At 42.8% G+C, this 13,307-nt stretch overlaps 2 protein-coding genes across 3 annotated transcripts in view; both read right to left on the minus strand.

Moving 5' to 3' along the window:
- Window positions 1-7,274, minus strand: part of PWP2 (PWP2 small subunit processome component) — a 29,125-nt gene extending 21,851 nt beyond the window's left edge. The window contains exons 1-7 of the mRNA XM_074983405.1: window positions 7,193-7,274; window positions 6,596-6,708; window positions 3,963-4,057; window positions 3,503-3,602; window positions 2,264-2,407; window positions 1,582-1,717; window positions 911-1,137 (exon numbers count right to left, since the gene is read on the minus strand). Of these exons, the coding sequence (XP_074839506.1) occupies window positions 911-1,137; window positions 1,582-1,717; window positions 2,264-2,407; window positions 3,503-3,602; window positions 3,963-4,057; window positions 6,596-6,708; window positions 7,193-7,210 (833 nt within the window). The 5' untranslated portion in view covers window positions 7,211-7,274. The remainder of the gene's footprint in view (window positions 1-910; window positions 1,138-1,581; window positions 1,718-2,263; window positions 2,408-3,502; window positions 3,603-3,962; window positions 4,058-6,595; window positions 6,709-7,192) is intronic.
- A 5,462-nt stretch (window positions 7,275-12,736) lies between these two features.
- The window catches only part of TRAPPC10 (trafficking protein particle complex subunit 10), an 88,464-nt gene continuing 87,893 nt past the window's right edge, over window positions 12,737-13,307 (minus strand). For both annotated transcript variants that reach the window (XM_074995342.1, XM_074995333.1), the window contains one exon: window positions 12,737-13,212. In XM_074995342.1, the coding sequence (XP_074851443.1) occupies window positions 12,974-13,212 (239 nt within the window). In that variant the 3' untranslated portion in view covers window positions 12,737-12,973. The remainder of the gene's footprint in view (window positions 13,213-13,307) is intronic.

Here is a 13,307-nt window from a genome sequence, read left to right on the forward strand (position 1 = left end):
CACTCAGCAGTGGAAGTGTTGATGATGCTATTAGACAATACTGACCTCCCATGTTACAGACAATTTTCTCATTTGGCATTGGTCAGGTGCTCAGGGTACCAGACTAAAGAAGTTCCACCTGTAGTACATGTACTCCAGATTGTGTTTCATACTACAAAGTAAGCGTCATTTGACAATGTGGCACTCCTTCAGAAAGGTCACCCGAACAGCTGAAGTTATCTTACAAGTACCTATCTTTTACAGATGCTGATGTCACAGAGCAAAATTCAGTACTTTAATGTCAACCTACCTTTCCTCACAAACATATAGCTCCACAGTACCAGAAACTAAACACCTATCAGTGCCACTGCAAGAACGTGTACGCTGGAAATCATTACACTTCCTATCTGTTTAGCTTGAAACTACTAATTTTGAAATTAATGTTGACATGTTTTGTGTCATCACGACTACATCTACACTGAGAAATCTTCGAAACAACCATGCTAATGGCCCTTTCAAAGAATACTAATGAGGTGCCTAAATGTATATTCAGTGCCTCATTAGCATGCCACCGGCTGTGGCACATCAAAATTGCCGCTTTTCGCTCCCGCGTGGCCATTTTGAAGTTTTGTACCACCATAGACAGACCCCATAAAACAAGAAAACATTGATTTAATCCTTGGCAGATGAAGGGGAATCGTCCATTTATTACTCACCAATTTCATAAATCACTATTCACGTGCTCAGGGTATGACACAGTTGTGTGTTCTACTGAGGGCAATTATAACAGAGCTGAATGACTGAAAGTTGGATAGAATTATGCAATAGCTTCAAGTAAGACATAATATATTACTGTAAGGTGAGCAAAACTCATTGTAATGAATTCCCACTACGCCTTTTGTTAATCTCTTAGCTTTGAAAGACCACCTACTTTGCAGCACGTGTATATTTCACTTTCTCTCTCCTTTCTTGTTCATCTGTAGTGGCTTTTCCACGAATCACCTCACCCTTGGGCTCGTCGATAAACTCTTCACCCAAGTCTTTCACTGATTCATTCTTGTCTTCAGCTCTGTCTTTGGGAGGCATGGGCTTCAAACCATCCAAGTCTGTATCACACTGCCACACACACAGAGCCCCATCTTGGCTAATTGTGTATAGCTGGAGGATAAACACATGTATATCTATTATGAACATCATCCAATCCTATGGTTCCATAACCAGCTGAACAGACTATCGGCCCATCTTAAACACTGATTAGGGAGTAGCGATAATTAACAAGTTAAGTAAGGTTGTGAAACTATTTTCCATTATAAAACATTATTTTAGTGCCTCCTAAAAGTTTGGTTTAAAAAAATTCACTTAACTTGAAAATTACAAGATTTACTCCTAAAACACAGAAAAATGTTTCTGCAAAGTTTAAAGAAAACTTGGCAAATTACATGACCTTAAATGGCTTAAAAAATATTTTCCATCAGTAATTTCTGTGAATACTTCATTGGAATATGAGCACAAAGGAAATTCAGTATGGTTATCTACAGATGGAAAAATATGGAGCTCATTTTAATATGACCATTCAAATAAGAAGTTTGCTTGTTTACATACATCTAGACTGTTCGCTTCAAAAAAGCAGGCTACAATTGCATCTTTATGCCCTCCGAGAGAGTAATAAATCAGATTAGCCCATCGCTCAGCTCCAAACACCCACGTTGACATGTCTTTGCTACCGACTGCCAAACACCTACAAGGGAAAATAAAGGACAAGTGAGATCAGCACATGGGTTGACAAGCTTTTTCCACTGTGTGGATGCCATTTTAATGGAGGTACAGACATATATCACGTGATTCAGATTCAACGTACGTCCATACTACAATGTGTAGCCCTGGCAGGGATGCCAAGGACTCAACAGGCAGAGAATCGACTACTTTCATTGGATAAGAGTGGTCCCTCCACACATATTAAAGGATGTTTGTACCCAGATGTGCCTATATTCTATAGATACATACCCAGGCAGCTTTAAAGAAAACATTAATTATGCATAAATTTAAGAAAATACACTAAGCAACTGAGAAATCAGAAATGAGCTTTCAAAATCAAGAAAAGACTCGAGAATTTGGAGACCGAACTACAGCAGACACAAACACATGGAATTTTTACTGAAGCAAAATCTCAGGGTTCCGCATACTGGTTCTCCTGATGAACTTCAGATTAACAATAAATTGGGACTCTCAATACCATCTAAGGGTGTAAGGAAAACAAGTCCCATTGACTACTGTAACTACTTACTTGGAATCATCAGTCCAGTCAATGCATGTTGTTTCATCATACGGACCATAGTAAGTTTTGTCCAGAACGAAGGCATTAAATTCTCGCTTCTTCCCTGGAGCATGGTACATAAGAGCAACATTGTCCTTTGTGATCACAAATTTCCTATCACACAGAAAACAGAGAGCAAAATTATTCACAGAATTGCAGGAGCAACCAGTCCTTCAATGCTAGAAACAGGAGTAACATAACAACAAAATAACATTACAAAGGTATGAAATCCTAACCTTAACCCTGAGCTGGCAGAGTAAAAACAAAGCCCTGTCATGTAAAATACACTATCTGCATAAACAGTCAAACTGTGGAACTCCTTGCCAGAGAGGGCCAGGAAGGCTAGGATTACAACAGGGTTTAAAAAGAGTTAGATACATTCATAGAGGTTAGGTCCATTAATAGCTATTAGCCAGGATGGATAAGGAATGGCGTCCCAGCCTCTGTTTGTCAGCAGCTGGAAATGGATGACAGGGGAGAGATCACTCAATCGTTACCTCCTCAGTCCACTCCCTGTGGGTCACCTGGTACTGGCCACTGTCGGCAGACAGGATACTTGGCCGGACGGACCTTTGGTCTGACCCAGTATGGCCGTTCTTATTTTCTAACTCCACCAAATTTGTATAGCTTGTTACTCCCAGAAAGAAATTTTTTCATTAAATTCAATCCAGGAAAACACTCTTAAAAGTAAATAAATATCAATAGTTAAGATATCCTTTTCAGCAAACCTTCATGTTTTGACCCCTTTCCTGGACAGACCCTCTTTTCTACATAAGTCCTCCATCACACTTGAGATCCTACAATGATCCCACTACTGCAATCCTACAAAACCTTAACTTACTTCTGCTGCATCAACATGTGTATCTCATCAGCACCTGTGCACCCATGAACTTGAGTTTTCCCATGGGAAAGACACTATAAAGTCAGAGTAAAGTTTTTAAAATTGATCCCTGCCAGGAATGAGAATCCTGGAGAAAAAAATAAGGGTGGGAAACTTAACTACCTCTCTGCCTTGTACTCTGCCCCATATCCCACATTCCAGTGTACAGAAACTGGCCCTGTTCAAATATTCATTGATTACTCCCCCAGACTCCTCCAGCACCATAGATTAACAATTTTTATTAACGGACTAACCCCCAACTGTTATAATCAATTAGATCTTTCAATACCTAAACTTTAAAGTTATAGTATTTTGAAGTTCCTATTTACCTGGCATCTGGGGAAAAGCTGACACAGTGCACTGGCTTCTGAAAATGGAACTGATGTATTACAGATTTACTGATCAAACTGACAAGCAAGGCAGCTCCCTCTGTAAGGAAGGAAGGAAAGGAATCACAGTTTGACACTCTAAAGAAACCACAGATATGTAGATTGAATATTTTTGAAGCCAGCCATCATTTTTGGGGGGTAGGAGTGGGCTTTTCATTGTAACAATTCTAAAATATTAGCACAGAAAATCTCAGCAAAATTAAAGCCACATTCTCATTCAACAGCTTTGAAAATTCTGAGGAAAAGATGTATGTTATCAGACTTCAGTTTTAGTCACGCGCAGCTAGTTATAGACAATTATTTTGTTTAATAGAATGGACTGTCTTCAGCAAACTGGAGTTCTGACATGCCTTTAGGAACACCAGTAAAAAAAAAAAACAAAAAAAATCCCACCAAATACCTTCATCAACTAATATGGCAAGAGTTCCATCCGGAGAGAGCCCTACACATGTCACATTGTGCCGTGTTGCTAATGGTAACGTCTCCGATTTATTGCTAGAGGAAAAGAAAATCAATAAAACATCATTAATCACAATGGTGTAACAGGGTTCTCATGACTTTGTAAATTAATAATGCTTTTCATTTGCAGAGAACTAGGGCTTAATTTCTAGTACAGGGTCAGCAGAGGCTGGGAGTAGCATGAAAACAGGGTGAATAAACCCTGAGAATACTTCACACCGCTCAACAGTAACTCCTCTAAATGACTAATAAGTGATACTGAATGGAATTCTGCCTAGTGCTCAGAAGCAGCATTATGGTGACAATCTAGACCATTAGAGACTGGAAGGTTAAAAGCAGAGATCAGGGAGGGCAAGACTCTGACTTCACAATAGGGATGTAAAATCCCATTTAATTAAGTTTAACTGGTTAACAGTATTACACAGGAGAAGTGGGGGAGGTATTGGCGAGTGGCCCCTGAGGACCGGGGCTGCTCCAGCTGGCCTGAAACATCCCCTATCCACAGTGCTACTGAGGCACCAATAGACCAGGGCTGCTCTGGCCAGGCTGGAGCAGCCCCACGCACAGCAGGACCTTTGGAGCTGAGGCAGCCCCTTGCCCACCAAACATGTGGGCGCTGCTCCAGCCCCTACATGTTAACCATTAACATCTCTACTTCAGAACAGCACAAAAAACACTCCTCCCTTTCCACCACACACAAACAGAAATGCATGGAAGTATCAAACCAAATCAAACATATACCGATACTACTTACTGTCTTTATTCATTGTTTTAATATGCTTACATTTGTATGGCTACTCTTCTCATAGATCCATGCATATGAATAGAGCCCTGCAAATCCACAATCACAGACCACAATTGTGGATCAGATGCAGAAACAAATTCTGTACCCGTGGCTCTACACATTAAATGTGCATTCTCTGACGTCTCCAGGCACTCTATTATATAGGCTTCACTTAAAGATAAATAAATAAAACCCCCCACTTAGAGAGACTGGTAGCTTTAGAGAGTGTTAGTCATTTTCTATTCCAAGCACTTCTGTATCAGGAAGATTGTTCCTCTGCCTCTCACCAAGATTCTTTTCATTTGAGAAGCATCCTACACGCCCTTTTATTTTAGAAGCCTGCGATGCCTGTATAGTAAGCAAAATCTTCTGTCTTGTCAGTTAGTCAACTCACCACACAAATTCTGTTTTATTCATGTTCTCTTACAATCCTCTATGGCAATGGTTCCCAAACTTTTCAGCATCATGCCCCCCTTTCAATTTTTGAGGAACCCTCATGCCCCACACTTCTTCACCATCATCAAACCCCCAGTTTAACAAAAAATTCAATTTGTAATTTAAAATAAACACAAAAACTTGATATAAAATGTTATTTAAAATTAAAAGTAAGAAATAGGTTTTTTGGCCTCTTGTGGGCGCCTGGTACAGCCCCAGCTGGCCAGCTGTCTGAGCCCCATGCCAGCAGCCACAGCTGACCATGACAGCCGCCTGCCCGCCTGAGACCTGTGCTGCAAGAGCCACCCACTTGAACCCCACGCCACTGGGGCCGGCCGGCCACCCACCCCCAGGCCAGCCACCCATCCCAGCTCCCTGAGAACCGCGTTGCTGGGACCAGCAGCCCCCACCAACGTCCTGCTCCAGCCATGGGCCAGCTGCCCAAGCCACCCACCCATGCCCCACATTGCCAGGGCCAGCCGCCCACCTGCCATCCCGAGCCCGATGTTGCTGGGGCCAGCCACCCACCTGCCAGTCTGAGCCACCCAAGCCCTGTACTGCTACCTAAGCCCCTCCCATCCCGTGAAGCCTGGCACCACCAGCCCCCTGCTCTTACCCCATCCCCATCTCCCCCTCACCTGAGCCAGGCACCCCCAGCCTCCAATCTAATCCCATCCTCCTCATCATCATCCCCCCCACAACACACACACACGCTCATTTTTGCAAGAGGCAGCTCCGCATCGGTCTTTGCCAGCTGCCTGCTTTTTATAGCGGCTGCGCCAGGCCACCCATGTAAAATGGCAGGGGCTGAGAGCCGGATGCAAAGGCCGGCTTTTTCTTCAGGTGGTGGGAATGATTGGGGGGTGGGGGGGAAGGCGCTGGGCTGCCTTGTGCCCCTCCCCCCCCCCGGAATTTCTTCACGCGCCCCAGGGGATATGTCCCCCAGTTTGGGAAACCAAGCTCTATAGAGTCTTTTACACAGACTTCATCTGTGTATCCCTGTATTTAATAGATTTTACACCACCCAAACAAAAAAAGAAAACTTCTAGTTTTACAGAAGCTCATGTTGCTATGGTGACTTGCCCAAAGACGCAGGTCAGTGACTGAGCCAAGAACTGAAACCAGGATTGTCACATCCCAGACCAGTAACCTGCTCTTTAGAGGAGAACAGTTTTCCTACCACTTATCGCTTATCCACTCCTACGGTCACATCCAAAACACTTCGCTATCCTGTATCTCCAGCTACGGTTCTGTGCCTACCTTTTAGGAAGTAAAAATACAAGTGTGTGGTTTATACACAGCCCAGTTGGACTCTAACACTGGTAAGCAAGAAATGCCTGGTGCAAGCCACTTACTTTTTCAGGTCAAAGACAGTGACCCTGTTCCCAACAGGGCTGATGATGCAGTCACCATCTGGGGTGAAATTCAGATTTCCACGCCGATAAACGGTGCCCAGCAAGTTAGAGAACTAAGAGAAGGGAGAGAGAAGCGCTTACTAGGGACGCCCCAGGAAGGTGCAACCCGGGAAAGGCTGGGCACGTCAGGGAGGGGAGTTCACTCCCCAAGTCCAGTATGCTGGCAGGTTCAGTCACCAAGCGTGCAGAGCAAGGGTGTATGGGGACCCGGGGGCCAGGACAGGGACACAGCGCAACACGCACGCAGCCGGGTGCAGCGCAGAGAGATCCGGACCACGTGGAGTGGGGTGTTCGCAGGAGCTCCGGGGAAAGGTCGGGGGGGGGGGGTGTGTCTGTGTACGAGATGCCAGCGAGGCAGTGAAGGGGGATCTCAGGGACTCAGGCCGGGAGAGGAGCGGTCAGGGAGCCGGAGGGGAGCTCAAGGCAGGATGCGAGGAGGGAGCAGGGCCCGGGCCGCGGCACGGAAGACGACGCCTCGGGGGACGGGACCCCTGGCCGGGCCGGGGGGTGGACAATCCCGCGCGCGCCGCCCCTCACCCTGTAAGCGAACTTCATCCCCGCGGCCGGTCTCGCGCTGGCGCCCACCGAGCCGCGTCTCCCCCCACGTGGCCAACGTGTGCCGCCGCGGCCTCCCTCACTTCCGGGTTACTCGGGGATGCGGCTTAGGCCCGGCCCCGCAGCGCCCCCTGGCGTGCGGGAGGGTAAAAGCAGCGCGCCGCCCAGGCGCAGCAGCGCGCATGTGCTCTGCGTGGTGCGCGGGGGTTCTGTGTTAAAGGCTGGGGACGGTGAGCCGTGTCGCTACCTGGGTGCTCTGCTCTGCACCCGTACGAGAGCTGGCAGGGGGGTGGAGTGGAGACCAGGTTATAGCTCGGCATAACCAGAGCAGGGGCTGCTCGCCCCATCCCCCCCTTGAGAAACCAGCGCTGCAGCTCCCACCCGAGCCCCTGCCGGAGCCGCGTTTGGGTTAAAGCGTTCATGGACCCGCTGCACCTCTTCCCTTCCCGCGGCCCGGTGAGCCCAGGCCCCCCTTCGCTCCGCAGAGCACAGCTGTCCCCTGCCGGCAGAGGAAGCGGCGCAGCCGCCTGAGGCCCTGCACCAGCCGGGGATGGGGCGTAGCTGGTAGCTTGCTCAACAAGCTGAAGCAATCTCAGAGCCGGCTGGTGTTCTCTCGGCCCACGCCGGGAGGAGAGGAGAGGACGCACGTTGTTTCTTTTAAGGGCGAAAAGGGAGGCTCTGGGAGATTAGTAGGCTAACCCACTTAATTGCCCTAGCTGAATAGGAACAGAGGTAGCCGTGTCAGTCTGTATTCTCACTAAACAAACCAGCAGTCGTGTAGCACTTTCAAGACTAACAGTAATTTATTAGGTGATGAGATTTCATTAGATAGACCAACTTCTGCTTGATCTGAAGAACTGAGTCTGTCCCACAGAAGCACATCACCTAATACATTGCTAGTCTTTAAAGTGTTACATGACTGCTGGATTGTTTTGTCCAATAGTCAGAAAAACTACGTAAGGTTGGCAACGTTCACAAGGGTTCAGTGTTGAGAACCCTCATCGATGCTGAAAATTTGCAAATGGGGGAGGTGGCAGCTGCTGGCACTCACAAATTACTGAATTCATGAATGTTACTTTAGCAAATGTGGGGACCTGGCTGTACTGCAACCAACGAGGTGAGACAGCTATGAGTACCCACCACTGATTGTTTTTAAGAGCAAACAGTGCCAGTGCAGCCTAATTCCTTTCAACACTGCTAATAATCAAGTAGATTTTTATGTGCAATTATGCTCCACCTGGGGCACAGATCCAATCTATGGCAAGGGGCATGTCTACTTTGCACCCATCCCATGAAGTAGCTTGCTGAGCATGTCCTGAGGTCACATCTAGACTTGAAGTATTAACACATTTTAAAATTGACTTAGAAAAAGCTGCAGGTTGCAGACTCCTAAGGACTCTTTTGTGGCTCTTGACACTCTAAAAACATTTCAGTTAAAAAAAAAAATCCATCCTCATTTTTTGATAAACGGTGAATGTCTAGAAAGCCCAACAAGGAGCAACTCACATGTAAATAGCAAAGGATATGTGATCTCCAAACGCTGCACAACTCCCTCTTTAATATGTGCAGTGCATTGTTGGATAGGGTATTGTATGTGTTTTGATCAGGTTGCTAATAAAATCTTATTCATAAGCAGTGGCTCTTGAATTACTGAGGTTTTTTTTAAACTGAATTCAGAAAAAAATGGCTTTTCTTGCTCTTCTGGTGGCTGACCCTGACTTAAGACAGTTCTTAGTCTAGTTATGATCCAGGACACAAATAAGGCAGTGCCACAAGGGTTCAAATCACACAACAAGAGAGAGAATTTGTCAAACCACTAAGGAAGGAAATGCAGGGTAGTTATCCCTGAGTTGAATAGCCTCAATACTGAAATGACCTTGTTCTCTAAAGCCCATCTGCCCTCTGCTCCTTGATAGAGAACACCAGTGTAAGTGAACCATGCTCTAGCCAACACACTAGATCTCTCAGCTGGGCTGAAAGAGTAAGGAGATTTCCAGAATGCTGGGGCACTAATGGCAAGAGACTGCAGTGAGCCCTCTTCTTTAAAGTGATTTGAAGTAAAAGTATGTTCAAAATTATAGCGGAGACCATCCTCATACCCAAGGCGAGACCCCTTTCTGTTAACAGACTAAGTACTCAGGCAAAACACACACCAGCTAAGATCTACAAGTATTTCTAAAGCAGGAATAAATTAAAACAGTATGGGGATTGCTTATTCTTTCCTGTGCTCTGCCTTCAGTCTGTACCTCATCTGCCCCTTCCACAAAAGACAGGTCACCTAGCCACTGGCTGGTTGAGGGGACTGGTTAAATCTTACAGAGCCTTCTCCCCTTATTCAGGTGATGAAGGTCCTGGTGAGCAGAAAGCATCGTTCCTGTTCTCCAGTCACTCCACATTACAGTAAAAGTGGCTCCAATCGAGCACCATAAGATGCATTTTGATAGTAGCAGTGAAGTTACCTGAAACAGTCAGGAGCAGCAGCCCAAGTTCCAGACTTGGGTTGCTTCTGTGCAAACGTAGTAACAGGTTGGAGGCACGTGTATGGAAAAACCTATTCTTCGTAACAGTATTGTTTCAAATGCCTCCTGTTTAACTACAACTTGCTTTAAGGAAAAAGATACCTACCTCAACCCAAATCAGAGGAAGGAAAGCTTATATTTTAAACGAAGAGTAATAAAACTAATTTATAATCCTTTGCTATTTTAATTGCAAGAGTGTGAAACAACAGAGAATCTGGATTTCTTTTTAAAACATGTATATTTTTTAGAATAATGCTTACATTTTCATTAAACCATCTTAATACAATTTGTGTTTAATCTAACAATATATATTACAGTACAACGTGAAAAATGATTTTAATAGTAAACCAAGAAAATGGAATCACTCATAATACCCACCGTATCAAAGTCACTAACTTGTCACCTTTTCCAGTCAAAGAATTCCAGCAGCCATCTATATTAAAATAATGTTTTGGGTTTTACCTGGACTAAACTAAGTATAAATTCTGCAAAGAAAGGGCATTCCTTCAGAGAAAGATAATGAAGTAAAGATAAGGCTTTGTACTAGCACATCTAATTGTATTTTAGCAACCCTGGTCTATGTAAAATATTTGGATTAATACAAGATGTTAACTTATTTTCCCATTTCTTTTCCCATTCCCTTTTCAAAGAGGATGGTTTTATTTCTTCACTTACTTTCACATAACCTGAGTTTTAAAACAAAAGAAAAAAAATGAATAGTTTATCAGGAGATCCTTTCCTCACGATTTCTCTTTCATATGCTCATTTTTACTGACAAATTTTTAATATGGGATAATTCTCCTGTGAAGAGTGCCTGGAAAATGGGACCTTATACAACTGCTGGTAGAAAGTCACAATCTCACATTAAGGGCAACAATTTCCATACTAGCAGGAGGAAATAATGAGAGTTATAATCTTTCCAGTCACACACAAAACTGTGACATTCACAAAAATTATACCTCTTTTTTTACATTTTTGATATTTACAATGTTTCACAGATAACTATGTATAGCTAAATTCTTTATCTGTAGTTACACACATTTTAACTTTGCTGCACAATTATTTTACATCTGCAAATTTTCCTAAATAGAAATCCAACCTACTTCATCCATCCGTCCATCTTGCCTCTTAAGTAATATAATTAGACTAAGCCTTTATGGTAGTTTCTATGATGAAAGTTAATTGATGAAGTGTCTTATTATACTGAAACTTTTTCCTGTTTTAAAACCAGGGCAGAAAACATGCAAACCAGTTAAACAATTTTTAAAGTGCTTATTTATCAGGGAACTCAATTAGATGGCAAATAGTTTACATTATCTGAATGCATTTTTTGAATTTGAACAGTCACTCTTGCTTAAGTAGAGGTTAGCGTAGGATGGCAATCGCAACCTAGACAGAATTGGTAGTGCAGGGGAAAGCCCAGTGTATACAGACTATATAACCTACTTCCTCCTCTCCCTCTTGCCCCCCCCGACCCCTTTTTCCCTACCCAGTGAAGTAAAAATCAGAACTGGCTGTTCATTCGGTTGTTTTTGTTGGTCCTGCTTCCACGTGTTTTTGATTCCTCAATACAGAAATAGATATAGTTATTCAGAAAACTACAAAAGAAATTCATAATGCAAAAGAAAGCAAAAATCAGCAGAGGAACTACTACTTTAAGGTTCTAGTTCAGGGAGCAAATTGAATAAGAGTATTGATTTTAAATTGCATGCGCCGTAGATCAAATATTTTGGTAAATTTGTGAAAAACCTTTAAGTACTTACCTTTTCCTTTATAAAAACAACACCCTTCTCTTCCCATCCCATTCCCCCTCTCCACAATGGAAACTGCCATGGAAACAATTGGAGAGGATTCTTGATATTCCTTTTAGGCTTGCATTGTACAAGTTTTTCACTAAGAGGCCATATACCCGCTGGAATCATGTGTAAGTTCACTCTGATTTTTTTCTTCCTCCCCAAGACATTACCAGTGAATATTAGTGAAATACATATGTACAAAAATACAGAGATTTTGAGAACTGGAAAAGGTTTAAAACACTACACTTATTTACAAGCTGTGACTTTCACACCAATAAAAACACTTTTTTTTTCTCCTTGATTTTTGGTGCAACTTATACACAGACATCTCAGTTAGTTTGGACCTTTTTTTTTTTAAATAATCAACCATATATACAATAAAATTTACAACTGAAAAATAATCAGTTGGTATGGTATGACTACAGTTTGCTGGACCAGAAGAGGTTTAATTCTAGGACCTTAATCTTTCCCCATAATGAGAAAGGAAAGAGTCAAGTAATCTTTATTTTAAACAGTATTTACTTTTGGAAAACTAGGATTAAGGTGCAAAAATATATATATGGCTCTGGAGTCCATTACAATAAACACTAATTAGGGTCAGGGAGGCAAAAGGAAACAGACTTTGGTTAAAAAAAATAAACTAGTATTTAATAAAAAGGTTACCTATCTGATCTGTTGCTACTTGCTCATTATTTAAATATCTCTGAGGAAAAGACAATGGTCCCGTGAACTTTTATTCCTTAACTTAACCACTTATATGCCATATTCCTATCAAAGACCATGCCTTTTAAAGGGTCTGCCTTAAATTCATATCTTGGTATGATTCTAAAGGGCTTATACAGGTAAATAATTCACATGTCCCAAGGCACAGAGGAGGTTATACAAGTCTTCAGGAAAAAAAATATATATATATAATTTTAAACTCTTCTATATGCCATGGGATTCAGAATCACTCACCCTGGTCTTTACAAATATGTAGAAAACTACCCTGGTCCAGGAAACCAGACAGTCGTGTGACTAGAAAGGCACACATTTGCGTCGTTAACAGCCACAATGAAAGGCTTACTATATAGCAACCTGAAACAATTGTCTGAACAGAAATCTGATTTTAAAAAGAAAAAAAAAAAACAGCAGATCTGGAGACCAACATGAATAACAGACCAAGTGCAGCAAGCATCTTGACTTTACCAGCAGGATGTGATTGAAGGGGGAAAAAAATCATTTTACACAAAACATACTAAAGTAACAATATAAACTAGTTGACACAAGCTCCACTGTACATTTAAATTGATAAAAATGTCTGATGCTTCCATGGCCAGTCAGCACTGAGTTGCCACAGGTCTGATTTAAATCAATGTTACAATGAAGAATAGGTTATGAGCTATTAAAGTGCATTTATATCAAGTCTCTAATGGTTTGTGTCTTCCTTGTTTATTTATATAGCACTATCATGTGATATTGACTTCCAAAACATGGTCATCCTTGCTGGGGATGACAAGGATTTGCATGCTCATGCTGGAGTTGAAGACCTGACCTGGTGAAAAGGATTGTAGACGTGGCATTGGCAGACCTTTATGTTCCCCGCTGGCTGCCGAATGTAAGCTGCTTCTACTCTTTATGCTACTGCTGTCAGCCTGATCATCCATATTCTTGTCCACAGATAGGTTATCATTTTCAATCCAACTGTCTGTTGAAAAACCACACACAATCATTCTACAAAATACATTGATAAAACAGCTTTTAATTAAACACAATATTTGACTGTACTGCAGCACTGATGAG

Source organism: Carettochelys insculpta, chromosome 1, assembly GCF_033958435.1.
Source record: "Carettochelys insculpta isolate YL-2023 chromosome 1, ASM3395843v1, whole genome shotgun sequence".
Lineage (NCBI taxonomy): Eukaryota > Metazoa > Chordata > Testudines > Carettochelyidae > Carettochelys > Carettochelys insculpta.